Source organism: Colletotrichum navitas, assembly GCF_030913465.1.
Source record: "Colletotrichum navitas strain CBS 125086 chromosome Unknown LY79scaffold_18, whole genome shotgun sequence".
In the NCBI taxonomy this organism is placed as follows: Eukaryota; Fungi; Ascomycota; class Sordariomycetes; order Glomerellales; family Glomerellaceae; genus Colletotrichum; species Colletotrichum navitas.
In genome coordinates this window covers 119,638-138,172 of record NW_026850564.1, presented here as the reverse complement: position 1 = coordinate 138,172, position 18,535 = coordinate 119,638, and the positions used below count along the sequence as shown (strand labels likewise).

At 53.3% G+C, this 18,535-nt stretch overlaps 6 protein-coding genes across 6 annotated transcripts; 2 read left to right on the top strand and 4 right to left on the bottom strand.

Annotated features, from left to right (window-relative positions):
- Positions 1 to 91: 91 nt before the first annotated feature.
- On the bottom strand, positions 92 to 1,036 carry LY79DRAFT_511980 (Alpha/Beta hydrolase protein; the record flags this gene model as incomplete). Its single annotated transcript, XM_060554324.1, has 2 exons — positions 92 to 845; positions 921 to 1,036. 2 exons carry the CDS (start codon positions 1,034 to 1,036, stop codon positions 92 to 94), a joined length of 870 nt encoding a protein of 289 aa, XP_060415870.1.
- Positions 1,037 to 4,024: 2,988 nt separating this feature from the next.
- LY79DRAFT_124322 (integral membrane family protein) lies at positions 4,025 to 5,939 on the top strand. The gene is made up of 6 exons (XM_060550790.1): positions 4,025 to 4,289; positions 4,352 to 4,456; positions 4,513 to 4,809; positions 4,878 to 4,966; positions 5,027 to 5,094; positions 5,187 to 5,939. The coding sequence occupies exons 1-6, from the start codon at positions 4,128 to 4,130 to the stop codon at positions 5,744 to 5,746; spliced, it is 1,281 nt and encodes a 426-aa protein (XP_060415869.1). The 5' UTR covers positions 4,025 to 4,127; the 3' UTR covers positions 5,747 to 5,939.
- LY79DRAFT_124359 (FAD dependent oxidoreductase) lies at positions 5,936 to 7,826 on the bottom strand. Its single transcript, XM_060550791.1, has 2 exons — positions 7,420 to 7,826; positions 5,936 to 7,332 (listed from the first exon to the last, which is right to left on the bottom strand). The coding sequence occupies exons 1-2, from the start codon at positions 7,576 to 7,578 to the stop codon at positions 6,133 to 6,135; spliced, it is 1,359 nt and encodes a 452-aa protein (XP_060415868.1). The 5' UTR covers positions 7,579 to 7,826; the 3' UTR covers positions 5,936 to 6,132.
- A 248-nt stretch (positions 7,827 to 8,074) lies between these two features.
- Positions 8,075 to 9,743, bottom strand: LY79DRAFT_588940 (RNA polymerase III RPC4-domain-containing protein; the record flags this gene model as incomplete). The annotated part of the gene is made up of 2 exons (XM_060560978.1): positions 8,075 to 9,243; positions 9,296 to 9,743. 2 exons carry the CDS (start codon positions 9,741 to 9,743, stop codon positions 8,075 to 8,077), a joined length of 1,617 nt encoding a protein of 538 aa, XP_060415867.1.
- Positions 9,744 to 10,062: 319 nt separating this feature from the next.
- LY79DRAFT_548354 (UreD urease accessory protein) lies at positions 10,063 to 11,593 on the bottom strand. Its single transcript, XM_060557392.1, has one exon. It carries the CDS (start codon positions 11,268 to 11,270, stop codon positions 10,281 to 10,283), a length of 990 nt encoding a protein of 329 aa, XP_060415866.1. The 5' UTR covers positions 11,271 to 11,593; the 3' UTR covers positions 10,063 to 10,280.
- Positions 11,594 to 14,549: 2,956 nt separating this feature from the next.
- Positions 14,550 to 18,143, top strand: LY79DRAFT_668370 (STAG domain-containing protein; the record flags this gene model as incomplete). Its single annotated transcript, XM_060563518.1, has 3 exons — positions 14,550 to 14,937; positions 14,996 to 15,204; positions 15,270 to 18,143. 3 exons carry the CDS (start codon positions 14,550 to 14,552, stop codon positions 18,141 to 18,143), a joined length of 3,471 nt encoding a protein of 1,156 aa, XP_060415865.1.
- Positions 18,144 to 18,535: the final 392 nt, after the last annotated feature.

Sequence of the window (18,535 nt, the reverse complement as noted above, 5' to 3'; positions counted from 1 at the left end):
ACATTGACCAACTGGACAGGCTACCGATCGTTCGCGGTGTCCGGTGCACGAATGATGAGGTGGATTTGTTATACCGATATGGCGCCGAACTTTACGGCTTCCTTAACATATCAAGGGCTTCCGAGAGTAGCCTTGCAACTTGCTTGCCATCCTCCCAGACAAAGTCGTGATCGTGAGTGAGGTTCTTGCGGATTGTGTATTCAACGCCGTCTCTCCCAAGCTTCGACGCCATGGTGTCAATCTCCGGCTCGTCAACAAGCGTGTCTTGGGGAGACCATGCCAGCAGGATGAGGTTATTTGCAGGCAAGGCGTCCTTGAAGCTACCCGAGAAGCTGGCCGGCATGACCTTGTTCCAGGACTCCTGGTCTTGGCCAAAGGCACCGACGATGAACTGGGTGTAGCCCTCACCGTGACGGGCGCTGAAGTCATACAACTCGTAGATGCCGGCCAGGCCGATGAACGCAGCGGGCATCTTGACCTCCGGGGGCGGTGCGGCACCGAGCGCAACAGAACCCATCGGCAGCTGGAAGGCCAAGGTGGCGCCGGCCGAGTGCCCGATTAGGATGTAGCGGTCCTGGATATCGTACTCGCGCTGCAGGAAGGCGAGGGCCGACCAGACATCGCGTAGGTGGTCCGGGTGTTGGGCGCAACGAAGCTCCTCCGGGGGGGTAACGGCAGAGTCCTGCGGGAAGGAGGGGTGCGGAGAGAGTCGATAGTCAATGCTGATGAAGCCGCGGACCTCGGATTTGGGGGCAGAGCTGCCGGTCTTGACGAATTCGTCAATGGAGCGCTCGAAACCGTAGAGGGTCTTCCGAGGATCACGCCAGGCGCCGCCGTGTATGTAGCTAATCGGAAGTAAGCGGCTACCCAACAGCGGCGATATGTACAAATCCATCGCAGGAGCGTGGCCGTCAACTCACATTACCCAGTACCCAGCTGCGTTGTCGGCGTTTCGGGGGAGCTCCCAGACACCTAGTTTCTGCAGCTCGCTGTCCGCGGCATAACGATGCTCGGTAAACTTCAAAGAGCCCGACATAGTGACGAAAGCTTAGCTTGAACTGGTTGGTTAGTTGGTGGCGGCGTGTCGCTCTTTGCGCGTGTCGGTCAGCAGGGTACGACGGGGCAGGGCGAAATGGGGGTTGCGTGGAGCTTGAAACCTCGAATGAGTGCTTGGCAAGACATGGGAGGGGTGATATGTGCCAAGGTAATGAGATGCTGTCGACCTTGGTCCGCAGTGGGGTGGAGGGGGGCGGACAAAGAGGTTGTAAGAACAAAAATGAAAGGGCCTGCGTTGGAGACTGTTTGTCGCGCAACGGATGCGGTTCCGGAGCTGCTGATAAGTAGCGATGAGGGCATAGAGGGGTGGGTGGGGCCTTCCGGATTCCGGATTCCCGTCCTTTCATCCGCCTCCGCGAACGACCCTGGACTTCACCTCCCGACCTGGCCCGGCTGCCGGCTCGCGCTTTAGCATCCTTCGTCTTCCTCAATGTGGCCTCCTGTCCATCCAGCGCAATGCCGGTATCATCTTGTCAGAAGGGGCCCCTCCGATGCTCTGGGAGAACCCCCACCAGGGAAAAGTGCTTGTCAACATCTCCTCTATTCTACCCATGGTCTTTTCCCCTTGATAATAAATCTCGGCCCCGGCCGAGCCCGACTCAGAAGCCCGTGGCGCAAGTTATAGAAAATTCTCGAGTCCGATAGTGTTCCGCCATTATTTGTCCAGGCGCGTGCGATGCGACGGGTTGCGACCTGAACTTGTCATCCCACTGAGGCCGTCAACAGCTGGCCAGCGAGCCGTCTTCAGTCAATGTCGCGTTGCTCCCTCCCATTCATAACGAACCGCAACCGTCGCAGTATGCCCCCTCCCCTGTGCACACTTGTCGCTAATACGGCGACCCCGCATCCGCCCTGCCTGTGGTATATCTTTCAGACAGAAAATTCTCCCTGTTTCGAGCTGTCATGATGTCAGAGAAGGAAAAACGGAAGTCTACCTCTCTTGTTTTTAATTCATCGATTACTTTCTTTTGTTGCTTTCTTATTCCGTATCTTCTCTCCACTTTTCTCAATAAACTTACCTCTTTTTGATTTTTTCTCGAATCTGTTTTTCCCCTGGTGATTACTTGCGGCTACGACACGAGCTTGTTGCCACTCAGAGCAGAAGCCCAAGCCCTAAGCAAGGTGTTGGACAAGGATGGCACACCGGTCGAAACAGAAAGGGTCAAGACGAACCGGTGTTTGGACTTGCGAGGTCGTGACAACGCCACAACTAGCCACGCGCAACCGTTGTTTCCCCGTGCAGAAACGAGGTGATCAGGCCACGCCGTCCTCCTGCCTCAACAAAACCTGAGAGCTGTTGTGCCTAGGTCGGTAGTGTGGACGACCTAGATGAGACCTGCAGCCTTGTAGAGGAAGGAGGCATTGCCCTGTTCTTTTCCGAACTTCTTTGTGATACGTGAGGTGAAGAATACGGAGCGGTGAAGGCACGCATACGGTCGTAAGATCGATCCGACGCATGGCCTCCTTCCGTCCTTGGCTTTCGCAGGGTTTGTCAACATCCAGATTGGTCTAGATATGCGGCAGAAGTATCGTGGTACCTAAGACGCGCGGCAAATGAGCAGCGAGAACAAGGTCTGCTCTACTTATACAGCTCTTCCATGTCGGCATACTGACTGTCTATCTGGGTGTGAGTACCGGTACATAGGTAGGTAGGTATGCAAGGCACGCCTTTCGCGTGTGACCTGGCCTCAGCCGTCGGCGCAGGTTTTGTTGCCTGTTACACAGCGAAGTCCAGAAGAAGTAGAGGAAGAGGAAGAGCAGACACACGATGCAACATGCCGGATGTCGGGTCCTCGCTCTTACTTCATCGCCAAGTCTTATGTCTGTGCCTTTCCGAGTCAACAGCGACGCCTCATTCATCATCCCACTTCGGCCGTTGCCAACCTGGTATGGGTGAAACTGGGGAGGGAAAGCATCGCCCCGTTACACCCAGAACGCATGAATGCATCCATCCATCCATCGTAATAGTAGACGCTGAAGAACCCCCTGCTTCGCCATGTTTCCGCCAAACAACCCAATAGTTAGGCGCCTTCAACCTTGTCTACTCCTTGAGGAGAGGGGAACACCCGAAACGCCTGCTTGGTATGACGAGTGAACTTCCTTTCGGATTTCCAGAGCCGAAGAACTACGGCATCAGCCCCATTGGCGTACTAATGGCCAAGAACAGTATCTGATCATGAGCAATCAGTGTGTCCGTCTCTAGTTGACCCGATGACCCATTGTTCATCCGTCCAAGTAGAGGTTGGCGTCGTGCCGGGATATGTAATATACCAACCAACAGCTGAAGGGGGAGATACGAGTTACGACAAAGTAGTGGCTTATTTCTTTTTTTCAACCCCCAGTAGACGAATTCTTCCCCGGCACTTCCCGTCTCCCGGGACCCATCCGTATGCGCCTCACCTGCAAGCTGCAGACTGCAACCCTTATCACGTTTGTGTGTAAGGTGAAGATGCAAGTGGCACCGTTGGAGCCTTTCGCAAAGGAGATATGCAACCGCAAACTTTGCAGGATTTCATGGCATGGTGCCCAGGCCGAACCCACTGTGCAGCATACAGCTCCTTTGGCTTTTGTAATATCTCTTCTACCTTGCGTGGCCTCCTCCTATCTCCCACACCCGTACGCCACTCGGTCGCACATTTTCTTCAAATTTGAAACGTGGTTTCTGCAGTAATACAGCACGGGGCACTTTCCCATTCCCAACCCCCCCCGTCATTGTTCTTGCGGCCGTTCTGTATTAGCACGTATGGGCACTCGTCTCTCTCCACATGGCGACCCTGCCTTACCGGGACCCGTCTCCGGGGGTGGCCTCAAACTCGACGTTCCTGTCGGGCTCGCTTTCGGAAAGTCGCCGGAAGTCATTCGCATGGGCTCTGATTTAAGCAGTATCCAGAGGCCCGCCTAATCAGTACTGGCCCCTGGCATCGTCCTCCGTTGCTGGCCACACCAAACCCCATGGCCTCACCTATGTAACCGTCCTGACTTGCTGCCGCTTTCCCTTCTCTTCCTCCCTCTCTAGGTGATGCTCTTTCTTCGTTGTCACTCCCAGGATCACCACGGTACCGACCAGCCCTATGGCTGAGGTGAAGTTATCAGAGAGCAATGGCGGCGCTCTTGTAGCCACTGCCGTCGCGTTCCTTGCCCTCTCTTGGTTTTCTGTGCTTCTCAGGTGTTATGTGAGAGCTTTCATGACAAACGGCTTCCAGGTTGATGACTGGTTCATGGTTGTGGCTCAGGTACGTCCTTTCCCTCAGCGAGACAGCCACGGCCAAGTACTATGTTGATGACCCATCCTCAGGTTATCTTCACTCTTTCGTGCTCCCTCATCCTCGTCGGTGTAGAAAATGGCTTGGGCCGCCATAACAGAGCACTCAGCCAAAGACAAGAGATCTCAGCTTTAATGGTACGTTGCTTCGCATCGGGCTATCCCAACGCCATTCCCCTAACACCATCGCACAGTACCAAGCTCTGGCTACTGCCACATACGTCCTTGGTATGCTCTTCATCAAGCTGAGCATCGGCTTTTTCCTGCTCCGGCTTTCGACGTCGAGGGTATACAACTGGATCATCCATGTTAGTCTGGCGATTGTGACTATATGGAGCGTGGTCATCTTCTTCTGGAACACGTTCCAGTGCTCCCCGGTCGAGGCACAGTGGGATTATACTATTTCCAATTCCGATTGTGTGCCAGCGGATGCTGTCGTAGCAGCGGCCTACTCCATCAGTGTCATGACGATCCTAAGCGATTGGCTATATGTAAGCCGTTTCGGTCCTTCTATCACTAGCCTCCCTCCCCCGTCAAGACAACGCTGACTTACTTTGAGGCCCTTCTCCCTATTCCTATGGTTTGGAGCATCGAGATGACCAAACAAGCCAAAGCAACCGTCATTGTGATTCTTAGTCTTGGGATATTGTAGGTCCCAGGAACCTCGTTCTGGTTCTGGTCCTGCGAAACATTGCTTACAAGCCTCAGTGCCAGTATTGCAACCCTCGTCAGACTGAGGTACCTTGCCGACCTCGGCGACGTAGCAGATATCTTATGTAAGGATGCAGCCCGCCCCCCCCCAAACACTCCTAAAGAAATGTGTAATTCAACACCGTATACAACATAACAGTGCTAAACTCTACTTTAGTTACCGGAACGGACCCCATGGTATGGACTTTAGTCGAGCCTGGTGTTGCCATCGTCGCATCAAGCTTAGTCACCGTCCGGCCTCTTCTTCGAGCATGGCGACTCAGCGGATTCGCCTCGACCAACCAAACGCCCGGTATGAGCGGTGCGATCAGCGGGGGGGTGAGGTCGGGAACGGCGCGATCGGCGGCCCGGCCAACCCCGCGCAACGACCCGTACGGCGCCGGCGACGTGGGCCCAACAGAACTGGAGCTCGGTGGTATGGGGAAGCACGAACCGAAGCCATGGCCAAACTCCCGAATCGGATACACGGCTTCATTTGCACAATTCGGTTCCAAGGCAGCTGGGGGGCAAATCCAGGCAAACTCCGCGACGTCGCCAGACCGGGAACGGCGCAGGAGTTCCGATGGCACAACGTATGTCGTTGAAGGGGGCAAAGCGAGCGACACCTGGCAAGATGACAGAACTGGGTCGCAGAGCGTGTCCTCGGCTGATCTCGATGGTCTCGATGCCCGAAGCCAACATAGCGGACGTGTGGGCCTTGGAGGTCGCATGGGCTAGATGACCTTGGTTCACGGCGCACGACGATGGTTATTCCCAGCCTCACACTCATCAGGTTTATGTCACAACTTTCTAGATTTCACAGGTTTCAAAAAGCATAGAGAATAATAGTGTGCGTATTGATGCAAGGGCAAAGGAGCGGTATGGGTTGCTATGGCGCCCTAGGGTTGTCTGTACAAACAGTCGGCATAGAGGGCGGATGGGAATGGTGATTTTAACGACAGACGACGGCGCATAAGATATGAAGAGTATAGCATCGAAGTGCCTGAATGCGGAATGGACATTGGACCACGTCGCTGCGTGCGGGCACGCAGGCCAGCTAGGACAGGGACGTGGATATAGACGCCGTGGGCGAAGGCGGCTCAAGCAAAACATTCTTGAACAGCCTAGTATGGATCCTGATTATAAGACTCCTCCGCCTCTGCGTACGCATCGTACGAATACAGGAACCTCTGGATCTCAGGACACGTCCACCGCGAAGGAAACCCGGGCTGTGGTTCCGCCCCTGGTCCCAGTGATGCCGCCATGACCTCGTCGCGGCGCTCCTGCTCTGGGCCATCAGGCATGTGGAAGTCGTCGCGCTGCCGGAACGACTCCATAACGATGCGCTGCCCGCGAGCCATGCGGAGGCGCTGGTACATGGCCGCTGCGGCGGGGAGCTGCGCGGCTTTTGTCCCGTGCCCGCCAACCTTTCCCAGGAGATAGCCCAGCACGGCACCGTCCTCCAGGGAGGAGTTTGCGCCCTGTGCGAGATAGGGGAGCATCGGGTGACAGCAGTCCCCAGCCATGAAGAAGGACCCGTCGTCGCTGGCCCACTGGGAGAGAGGCTCGATCCAGCAGAGTTTCCACTTGTGAACGCTCTCGACCTGGTCCAGGAGCTTTCGGAGGAGGGGGTCCCAGCCGGAGAAGAGGGAACGCATCTCCTCGACATCCCCGAGGACTTTTGTCGAGCCCTCGGGGAGGTTGTCCGGGGACAGGAGGCCCAGGTTGAGCATGCGGCCCTGTTTCACGGTGTAAGACACGCCGTGGGACTGCGGACCGATCCAGAAGTGAACTGTCTCCGACTTGATAAAGGCTTCAAGCTCAGCCTTGTGGGGGCCTCTGAGGGAGTCGATCGGGATCGCGATGCGGAAGGCCAAGTCGCCCGTCAGTACCGGAGGTGAGGGTCGACCGAGGAACTGGGCGCGGGTGGCGGACCACATGCCGTCGGCGCAGACGACGACGTCGCCGCCGATATCCACGGAGTGGGTTCCGGAGGCGCCATCGCTGTCTTCCTGGGCGATGGTCACGACGGCGCGGGCAAAGTCTACGGAGCGGACGCGCGCAGAGAGGTGAATCTCAACGCCGAGGGCGGTGCATCGATCGACCAGGGCGCGCTGAAGCTCGACGCGGTGGAGCCCCCAAAAAGGATGGCCGTAGCGGGATTGGATGGTTTCTTGGAGGCGTGATTCGTGGGCGAGAAGGCGGGTGCCGTCGTAACGGTGGACGGAGAGGGTCGAAGGACGGGTCGCGAGGGGGGAAAGGGTCGGGCCCAGGCCCCAGGCTTGAAGAAGGCGGGTTGCGTTGGGTGTGAGCTGGAGGCCTGCCTATGGTTGTCTCTGTGAGTAGGTAAAGCTCTGATGGGTGATAAAGTCGTCAAGTTTGTGAGAAAGAGAGGGGGCAGGGCGACTTACACCGACTTCTTGAAGTTCTTTGACGGCTTCGAGGATCGTGACGCGATGGGAGGGGTTTGCGAGCTTGGTAGAGAGGGCGGTGGCCAGGCCCGCAAGGCCCGCGCCGATGATTATGACATGGAGAGGATGCGAGGCATTGCACCCCGCTGCTTCACCCATGTTGAATGGCCCCCGTCACTCACTCGTGAAGTCGGTGACAGCGCTGTATGGTGGTGGGTTTGAGGCCAATGGAGTTTGTTTATGCAAAATGTGATGGTGCACGATATGACAACCACCGCTCTGCAGCAGTTTCCTCTTACCGTCACCCACTCAACAATTTCCAAAGAGGCTGGGTCTAGTAGACGACTGTGACATGTTCTGCAGACGCACCACAGACAATGACACCATTACCGAGGCTTGGAGGTCGGGTTCACGGAGGGTCTCATGTACGGAGTGTGGGGAAGACCGACGGGACGACGCCGTCCCCCAAGTTCGTCCCAATTATTAGTTGCAGTCCGAACCAATCTAGGGTATCGTTCATCTTTTGTTGATCTGCTTGCGCCCCGCCCCTCCTGGCCCCCGAGACTTAGCGTCGAAGCCACTGACTCCCCTCGCGCTTGTTTTGTCCGTTACACGTGCCACGCTCCTCCACTGGCGCTGACCACACCGTCCCTTCTTACTCGCTGGGGATAGCAAGATCATCCGGGTCAACTTCCCATTCTTCCTCATCGCCCCAGGTAGGTGCGAGGACAAATCTGCCCATGATCTTGCCCATACCGATGCTGTCTCCGCCAACCACACCCGGCTTCGTCTTCTCGTCCGACTCCTCCACGATTACTGCCGTGGTCAAGAAGTTCATGCCTGCCGCCGGGCTGAGCTCTAGGGTTCGCCCGCCCCAGTCCAACTCGACCTTGCCGGACTTGCGGACCTTGAGCTTGCCCATCATGCCGGCCTGGGAAACCAGCTGATTGATGTCGGTCAGGTCAATGTCCTTGTCCTCCTCGGCCTTGGCCCTTATGTTCTCTTCCGAGTTGGTGAGGTCGACCGCTTCGCCAGGCGGGTCCATCATGACGACATCATCCGGCTCCGGCTTGACCTTGGGCGCAGTCGTAGGATGCAAGGGTGGGAGCAGTGGCGGGAACTGGAAGAGGTATAATCGGCCGTCCTTATCCTGTATAGCCTCGCTCTCAGGGGCCTTGGAATTCTCGTCGGAAACAGTGCCCAATTCGCCCAGCAGAAGCTGCATATCGTGTGTGATCATTTCCACCTCGGGGTCGGCCGCTGTCTTTTTGGTCTTCGGTTCAGGAGTGACCTTCTCCTCGGCGTCGGGCGTCGAAGATTTCACCCGGGCGTTGAAATCAACCGGCGCGATGTCCATGGCGCCCGGTTCAGCCCCGGGTTCCGCCTTGACATGAACCATGCCCTTGGGTGCTGCATGCCAGACCTTGGTCTCTTCCTCCACCCGGGGAACGGCACCGGGCCAAGCCTCGTTTGCGTCAACCCATAGACTTTCTTCCGCCTTTCCTTGTTCTTCCGCCTCGAGTTCTGCCGAAGTCGCAATGACCTTTTTCTCCTCCTTCTTGTCGATTCGCGCAATGCCCATGGGCCAGATATTATCGGGCTTCGAGCTAATGAGGGCTGCCGTCGCTTCGTCGTCGGAATCCGGTTCGCGGTCGACCGCGTATCCTGCGAGCCTGTCGGCGTTGATCCGGGCTTCGCGATGGCCGGATGCCTCTCCAAAACCGCCACCTTCTCTCTTGGTTCTGCCTCCTCCGCCGCCGCCGAAGAAACCGCCGCCGCCGCCGCCGCCGCCACCTCCCCAGCCCCCACCGGACCTTCCGCCTCCTGGGCAATGTTAGCTCTGTACCTTGTGTCATGACAAGACCCCCGGACCTACCCTCAATGTTCATCTGTGAAAAGGGACCGCTAGCAACAGCAGTTCGCGACATGAACCCGCCCCTACCCATGGCATCTCCACGAGCTCGTCGACTGCGACCTCGAGAGCGCGCCTGCGCTCGAGCCTCGGCCTTTGCCCTCGCATTGTCTTTTTCCAACTCTTGTCTAGCAATGGCGTCTCTTGAGGCCTCATCTCTGCGCACAACCTTGGGCCGAAACCTGCCGACTGAAGGGCCCCGCGTTGGTGCTGGCCTAGGAGTTGCGGAGTCTCTGGAAGCTCCTGCAGTTGCCGGAGCAGTGTCCAGTGCCGAGGAAGGCCTAGACGTTGGCGCAGGAGTCTCCGCGCTTGGTGTGACACTGACAGCGGCTCCTCTTCCCACGCCTCTGCCTCTTGTTCCTCGGCCACGAGCCCTACCGGCGCCTCGAGCCGGGGTCGTTCCCTCAGGCATGTTGACAGGCGACTATGGTACGGGTATGATGAGTCGGATGAATTTGTACTATTGTCGCTATTCCGTACAATTGGCGGCTTGCCGTCGTCGTAGGCTGTGGGGAAGGATTTGGAAATTTGTGATATGCCGTTGTCGACCGAGAGTTACAGGTGCGCCGCTACGAGAAAAAGATGCTCGATTACCTTAGCGTGGTGGGGGACCACACTTCGGTCGAGGTACCCTTGTAATTTTTTTCCAGTTCACCCTCCGAGTTACCGCAAACAAAGTGGGGTTGGGACACCCCGCGAAGGAGGGGCACTAAAGCCGTATGAGACGTAGGTAGGTAATTACCTGTCTGTGTACATTGGCTCACCGCCCTCGACGTTCACTGAAGATAGGTACCACTGAGTCTTCACTTGTATTAAGCATGCTCAGTCGGTCTCGGAAGGAAAATTCATTTGAACATGCGGTGTCGTGTTTTCCCTTGATGATTCTCAGCGTTCCGAGAGGCGTATTGGTATGCACTTGTAGCGTAATAGTGTGAAGATCTCGGGTATCTCATTTCACACACATCAGTGACTGCTCACCGTATAGTCTTGCGACGCTGCCCTCTCGATTTAGCATGTTGCCAATCCACAGCCTCCCAGCCTCAACTGTACTCGCTCCAAATTTCACAATGACACAGGTCCTGACCCTCGCTGCGGACCATAAGATGCCATCCTTGGCCTCCATCTCTATGCGCTTCATCCGCCACAACTCGTCCTCTGTCAGACTGCTCTCCTCCTTGGCTTTGGCCTCTGCCGATCTGAAATCCCTCGCACCAAGCCGCGGCAAGACCCCAAATTCTTCAAGAAAGAAGTTCCCCAGCGCGTGCATTTGCGGCCCTCGAAGAATCAACGTCCCAAAAAGCCCACTCCCGTGCATGGAGTCTCTCAAGGACCTGCCAACTAACCCTTGGCTATTTCTGTCCAAGATGACCGTGTCCCGCACAAGCAGGCGGTTCTTGCTCCCCGGAGTTTCCCCCGACAACCAGACTTCGTTGCGCCCTGTCCACTTGACAAAACTCCAGTCCTCGCCGCGTGCCGTTCTTCCCTGCGTCACCCAGTCCAATAGACACAGAGATGCGCTGGGGGAGGCTGTGAATATTTGCGTCTGTTCATAGACGCTCCCATCGAAGGGCTGTACTGGGTCCGGCAGCTGACAGATACCGGCGTTGTCTTCGATATAGACCTCGAGTGTCTGTCGCGTGACTATGTCGGGGGATGCGGACTTGAATATTTTTGTATGGCCCTGGGTGACAACGCTGAGCTTTGACTCTGGCAGAGCGCGTATGGATAGATTGATGCTATCCCCTCCAACCAGTCCGCCGCCGTACGACAATAAGAATACTAAAACGCTCCTCTGGTCGGCTGCCGGCGTGGGAGAGATGAGTTTCAGAGGGTACTGGTACGACATGGCTTTGAGACCAGACAGGCCGTTCGGCAGCACTCGGGCTATGATCTCGCCCTCGCCGGCCGCTGAAGAGGACTTTGGAAAAGGAGAATCCATCGCTGGCCCTACCGGTGCGTGTTGAAAGGTGGTCGGCGGGTTTCAGGGGTCCCTCTGGCAGGTCATTCCTGACTGTAAAAGGCGTCTTTTAACAATTGTGCTAGGTTAGAAACGTCCTGAGAAGCTAGTTTAGAGGAAGCAGAGCGGCGAATTGGGTCATATGCTTCGGGGTATCCACTCAGCCCAATCGTGATGTTGGTTGTTGCAGTTGTGCGAGACGGCACTGCTAATACGTAATTGGATTTCTGCTTGTCGGAAAGTCAAGTCCATGAATGAGCGGGAAAAGTCTTGATAAGGAGTACGTACCGGGATGCCGCTGGCAGGCTTACACAGTCCTCTCTACCTAGGTCCCCAGTGTATATATACAATGAAGACCACAGGCAAATACCGTATCCTCTCTGCAGATTCGCCTACCGCTAATTCTCGGGCTAACGGCAAGGAGTATCGCTGGCTGCCAATCAGCTAAGCCTATTTAGGAAAGCGGTCAAGGTCAAACCCTCCCACCCACCTACCTACAGGCCAGCCAGCCGTCTATAACTTTCTAACCCACTTGCCCACCAACCCACCCACTAACCTACCCACTAACCTACCCACTAACCCACCCACCACAATATTCATAATACCTAACCGTCTGCCGCTAGGCAAAGTTAACCTAAATACACCACTGTTACGCAAGAAAATAGGTAAAACCCCTACGCCTATTATAAAGCGACAATATACAGTAACTACGTTAGTCTAGTAGGTTAAAAGGTTATATAGTAACTAAAAGCAAGTTAAGGTACTAATGTACCTTAAGCACTACTGTTACCTATCTAATCCTTCCTATACCTATTAATAGGCTAGCAATACTCCTCTTGACCCTACTAATAGGCTTTATTACCTATTATTTAAAGAGGCTACTAACTACTTTAAGATACCTTGTACAACAATAGTATATTAGTATAAGCACTAAGATACTATTATTAGCCTAGTAGTACGCTATTAACTACAGTAGCTAGAAATAGAAGCTAACCTTTATAGGCACTTCTAGTAATAATAAGCCTATAACAAGGTTGTTACTACTAGATAGTTTAAGCAGGAGGCCTAAGCCCTTTTTACTGCTAACTATCCTAACACTATTATTACTAATAACCTTCCTATGTATACCTCCCCCTTCTAATTCTCTGCTAGCTAGTTTAGTGGCTTCCTTACATAATAGAGTATTTTACACTGCTGGCTTACAAAGTAAGCCTTAAAGCTATCTACTAAATACCTTATAGTTATTACTAGCTTCCTCTACTTTAACTAATATATTAGCTAGCTATTACTAGCCTAGTAGTAGCTGCCTATTAGTAGCCTCTGTTTCTTACCTAACTATATTATTAACTTTAACAAGACCCCTATACCTTTTAAATACCTTAATAGATCTATGTAGGCAGCTAGGGGGTCTTGTACAGTGGCTAGTAAAAGTGACTATAGTGGCTAAAGTAAGCAGTAAGCTACTCTTATCCTCTATATCTTTGCTAATAGGGTCTAACAGCTACTACTAAAGCTTATTTTTTATAGTAAGCCTACTAGCCTTAGTAGCTAACTAAAGGTATATAAGGGTAACTTATATAGTAAAGAGGTAACAGTTAAATATAATAATATAGCTTATAATAATAAATATCTTCTTAGGCAGTAGCTAATAGAAGAATTTTTTCCTCTTATAGTAGGGCAAGAATACCTCTTAGTTATAGACGTTACTACCTTTTATAAGACGCCTACTATACTATTACAACTTTAATCTAACTATGTGACGCCTAGCCTTATACCGCTAGGCATAACCTCCCTCCTCTAACCTCTAGATACTGCTATTAATAAGCCCTTTAAGCAGTAGTTATCTAAGGCAACTAATAAGTATATATAGTAAATAAAGCAAGCTACTGCTAGCTAGCCTAGCCTACCTATTTAACCTATACTTATTAAGTAGTCTATATTAATAAAACGCATTATAGTTACTTATACTATTATAATAGTAACCTGTTGCCTAGCTAAAAGAGGTAAAATAGTCTAGTAATCCTTTCTTTAGTATAGGATTAGTAGTAACCTAGATAAAAGCAATATTAATAAGATTTAGATTAAGGATATACTAAATAAGAAGATATTATAGGATAGTTAGGATAACTTTAATTACAACGCCTACATTAAGAAGAAAATAACCTAAGAAGAGATACCTAATGTTAATATAAATAACAACAGTAAAGAGTATATATCTCTAGCTAAAGACGTCTAGTAACCTATTAGAAATAGTTTAACAAGGCTATAGGAAATCTAGAGCTATAAGTAAGTAAGAGGGAGGGAGGGAGGAAATCTAATGCCACTTATAAGGTTTTTTGCTGGCCCTTGCTACTTAACTTGCTACTAATGTACATAACTAACCCCTGCTTTTGCTACCACTAGATCCCTGTTTCTGCTAGCACGCCAACCCCTATTTGGTGGCCGCGATACTCCTTGCCGTTAGCCCGAGAATTAGCGGTAGGCGAATCTGCAGAGAGGATACGGTACTAGACCGTGAAAGACCCCAGGCTACAAACATAGCTAATAGTGAGCTATCCCTTTAAAAATACAATGAGCCGGTTGCGATCGGGGATACCAATGTATTGAGACGACACATGTCTGGCAGCCTGCATAGAACATTAGCAGCTCATGAGCTTGGCAGTCTTCGAACTTCAAGTATGCGTGGGCCTGGACTCCCGCATAATGGGCAACGCTTCCCCTACAGAACCCCACCAAACCAGCTGAACCTCTCTGTCTACCCACCTAACTACCTAGGTAAGTAGGTAAGTACCTATAAGTCGCTCAGCTGATAGACTCCAAGACTTAGCTGTAGGGCCGCTGATCTTCAGTAATTATCGGAGATTCAATAATGTGCACCCAATGATCACCTATCTTAGGTACCTAGGTAGGTAGGTAGGTAGATGGCAGACGGTTGAGACGGTACGTACCCGCGTTTTATCTGCCATTTCCTCCTGCACCATTGATACAGTGTTTTCTCGCCGAAGAGTGTCGTGTCTCGCACGGTACGTCACACAGGTACCCCCATTTCCATCCACCCAAATCCGGTCATCCTCCCACTCGCGAAATTGGAGAGCTCATCACCTAAACATCCTCGACACAGACGCACCGACTGAACGCGACAATTTCCTTCGTATGCGCCACCCCTCCGAACTCTCGCTCATCGGCGCAAACTAATTGTCGCGATTGCTGCCTTCGTGTTCGTGTTTCAGCGATTTTGCCCCATTACCTTTGCGCAACAACATGGAGAGCGCGACAGCATCCCCCGAACCCGAGTCGTCGCGTCGTCGATCCGGACGCGTCGTGCGAGCCCCCGAAAAGTTCAGCCCCGAACCAGTCACCGCCCCCAAGCGCAAAAGAGGCCTGGAACAGGATGATGATGATGAAGGAAACGACGATGACGAGCCCGAGACGGATGCTACGATGAGCGACGCCGCCGATAGCGCCGACGAACGCCCTCGCTCCAGACCCAAGAAGCGATCAGGCGCATCGCAAGGGACCCGCGTAAAGAAGCCCGCAACTAAGAAACCCAAGACCAACGGAGTAGCCCCATCTGGTCACTCCGCAAGCCTGCCATCCCGTCCGAAGAAGTCGGTGAGGATTGCTGATAAGCAAGGGGAGGGCCTCTACGGTAAGTCAAACACCCTGGAATGCTGTTCACAGTCCCGTCAACTGACACGTCTCTACAGCCGACGTTTTTGGTTCGGGATTGCCCTCAGATGAAGTTGCCGACAAATGGCAGACTAGATACCAGGCTAACGATGCCCTTGCTGTTGTCGAGCTCGTTAATCTGGTATTGCAATGTTCCGGCTGCGATCTTGAGATTACCGAAGACGATGTCCGCGATCCTGATAACTGTCAGGCTCGCCTTACCGAGCTTCAGGATCTGTTCCAAGAGGTATAGACGCTCAACCCTCTATGCGGATCTTCTACTCTGCGGAACGGTGCGCTAACCTATAGCAGGAGCAAGTAACGGAGTACCCTCTCATTTCCAGGGCGAAAAACACTAAAGCTTTCCGCGACCTCCTGACCGGATTTTTCAGGGCTGTTGTGCGTAGTGTTCACGAGACCGACATCCTCTACAGCGACGCGACTTTGATGGAAAACCTCGTCCGCTGGATAGCATCCATGTCGACTTCATCACTTCGTCCTTTCCGGCACACTGCGACCACTGTCATCCTCTCCCTTGTGCACGGCTTGATCGACGTCGCAAATACTCTTGATTCCCGCATTACTGCCATCGAACAACAAATCAACCAAGCCAAGAGAGGCAAGAACAAGGCCAAATTGGCGGAAATGCAACGCACGCTCGACGAAGCCAACAACAACAGAGAGCTATGCGGCCACCATATCAAGGACTTCTTCGACACCACGTTTATCCACCGATACCGAGATATCGACCCGCGTATTCGGACGGAGTGTGTCGAGGCCTTGGGGTCTTGGATCACTGGCCAACCAACAGTCTTCATGCAACCCGAGTATTTGCGCTACTTGGGCTGGATGCTCTCGGACGTGGTTGCTTCAACTCGACAAGAAGTCCTCAGACAACTCGCACGCATCTTTCGAAAGGACATTCAGCCGTTAGGCCACTTCATTGACCGGTTTCGGCCTCGCCTCATTGAAATTGCTACCAAGGATGCTGAGGTGTCTGTCCGTGTCGCGGCCGTCTCTGTCATCAACGTCCTCCGGGACGCCGGAATGCTGGAGCCAGACGAGGTTGACTCGGTTGGCAAGCTCATTTTCGACAGCGATTCCAGGATCAGGAAATCGGTTGTCAACTTCTTCGTCTCCTGTGTTGAAGATTCCATCGAAAGCAAAATGGAAGAGCTTGGTGGCCAGGATGCCCTGGATGAGCTCTTTGGCGAAATCGAGGACGACGACTACAACTCGCCCCGCAGCACGTGGGTCAACATCAAGTGCTTAGCGGAGAACCTCGCGGCGTTTGATGCGCAGGTTGAAGGCGAGCAGCAAGACGGCAGCTCTCAAGGCCTTGCCGTTGCGGCTGATGTCACACAGGCGAATGTGGCCGATACTCGCATATCGCTTGCTTCCCAAGTCCTTTTCGAAAAGGTGCCCTACGTAAAACAGTGGGAGGTACTGGCGGGGTATCTGCTCTACGACCACACTGTCAGCTCCAAGTCCAGGTCCAAGTCACATGGTGCCTCCACTGAGATTGCTTTTAAGAAAGCCGTTGGGCCGGGGGGCTCAGAGGAGGCTATCTTGCTGGAAGTCCTGGCCTCAGCAGTGAAGATGTCGATGCTACAATCCGCCGAAATTGAGAAGAACAAGAAAAAGAGTGGTCGCCCGGAAGTTGCCGAGGCTCAAGAAGAGACAGCCTTGGAACTGGCAACCGTGATCCCGCAACTTCTCAACAAGTTCGGGGCTGATCCTGTTACGGCTACTATTGTCCTGCGAATGGAGCACTTCCTGGACTTGGAGGTTTTCCAAACACTGCGGCAAGACTCGACCAAGTATGAGAAGTTGTTGGACGAGATCAGCACACAGTTCAACAGGCACGACGATAAGAGGGTTGTTTCTGAAGCTGCCGCTGCTCTCCTCCATTCTCGCCAATATGATGAGCTCGAGGAGCTGACTGAGGGAAGGCTTGCAGTTCTGTGGGAGAACGTCATCAATACACTGCGCAGCTTCGACAAAACATGCGAGCTCACCATCCGCGGCAACCTGGAAGAGGAGCATTTGACAGCACTCTCCACCGTGCTAATGAAGATCAGTGAGCTTGCTCGCATTTCTGATTGCACAGAAATCCTCGAAACCGAAGGCCGTGCCGCTGACTCAATGTCATCCGCCATTGAAATCCTGGTCAACATTGTTCGTCGGGGCACATTCAACGAGCCCAGCGAAGTCGACGACTTGGAAGACGAGGTCACATCCTTTGCAATCAAGGGAATCCAGTTCTACTTCATGTGGAAGGTGCGAAGCTTCCAGAAGTTCATCCAAAGCGGAGCCGAAACCCCTGATTCTGTCGTGGACCAAACCGTCGTCCTGCGCAGGAAGTATGACACGGGCCTCATCAAGACTTTGTCGTCACGAGCTATCATCGATGAGATTCGCATTTTTGCGACTGGCGCTCTTTGCGACATTCACGTCCTCTTTGGTTCCTTGCGAAACTGGACAGAAGAGTCCCGCGGGAACGCCAACTACAAGAAGTTCGCGAGGCTCACACATGAACTCGAGCCCAAGCTCTTGCCTGAACTTATCTCCATCTACGACGGCGTCGAGCGGAGCTTTGCCAAGCGTACAAAGAAGATCCTCAACGAGCCGGCCGAAGACGAAGAACCCATGGATGACGACGACTCTGACGAGGAAGAGGATGAAGATGAGGGACTAACTCAAGAGGAGAAGCTTGCCATTGAGCTCAAATCCGAAAAGGCCCTTTGCGAGCTGGCTGCCAAGTTTGTGCTCGCCATAGTTCAAAAGGTCCTGGATCAAACAGGGCCTCACGCCGGCACGCTTCGCAAGCGTCTCCTCCGAAACCAGGGCAGGCTCGGCAAGAACTTTGCTGAAGTAGTCGCTTACCTCGACCCGTCCAAGGTCCGGGAGCACCTGTACGGCAAGAAGCAGGCGCAAAAAGCGAAGACGTCGGCCAAATCGACCGCAGCGAAGCCCGCCCGGAGCGAAGAGATCGTTGTCGACGATGACGATGATAACGAGGAGGAAGACGTTTTCGAAGAACCCGAGCCTGAGCCGGAAGAGGGCACCAAGGAAGATCTCCGGCGACGAGAATTGCTGGAGGAAGAGGAAGAAGAGGAGCCCGACGTAGAGGAGGCTCCTGCCAATAATAATGATGCAGACGACGACGATGTATTGGGCGACTGAACGGTGTTTGATCCGTCAACTTTGAGCCGCCGGAGGGCAAACACAAAAGCACGGTTCGGTTGTCCTTTGCTCTGTTCATATGATGATGGTTCTGGCTTCGAGACCGTTTCCATCCCTTGTGTGGTGTGTTTGTGCGCTGGCGTAGGATTGCTTGCTTACAGAACACCTTTACATATCATTTCTGCTCGGACTGGATGGTAATGCCGGACGGTGACGGCGAATTGAGAGCGCCGGCGTGTAGATGGCTCGTTTGACCAATGGCGTTAGAAAGGGTTCAAAAGACAATTAGCTCTTGTGATAGCTAACACGACGCAACTTCTGATAGTATTCCCAGCGGTGCGAACCCGCAGTCGCGCTTATGACGGCCTTGCCCCCGCCTACTCAAATAGTAT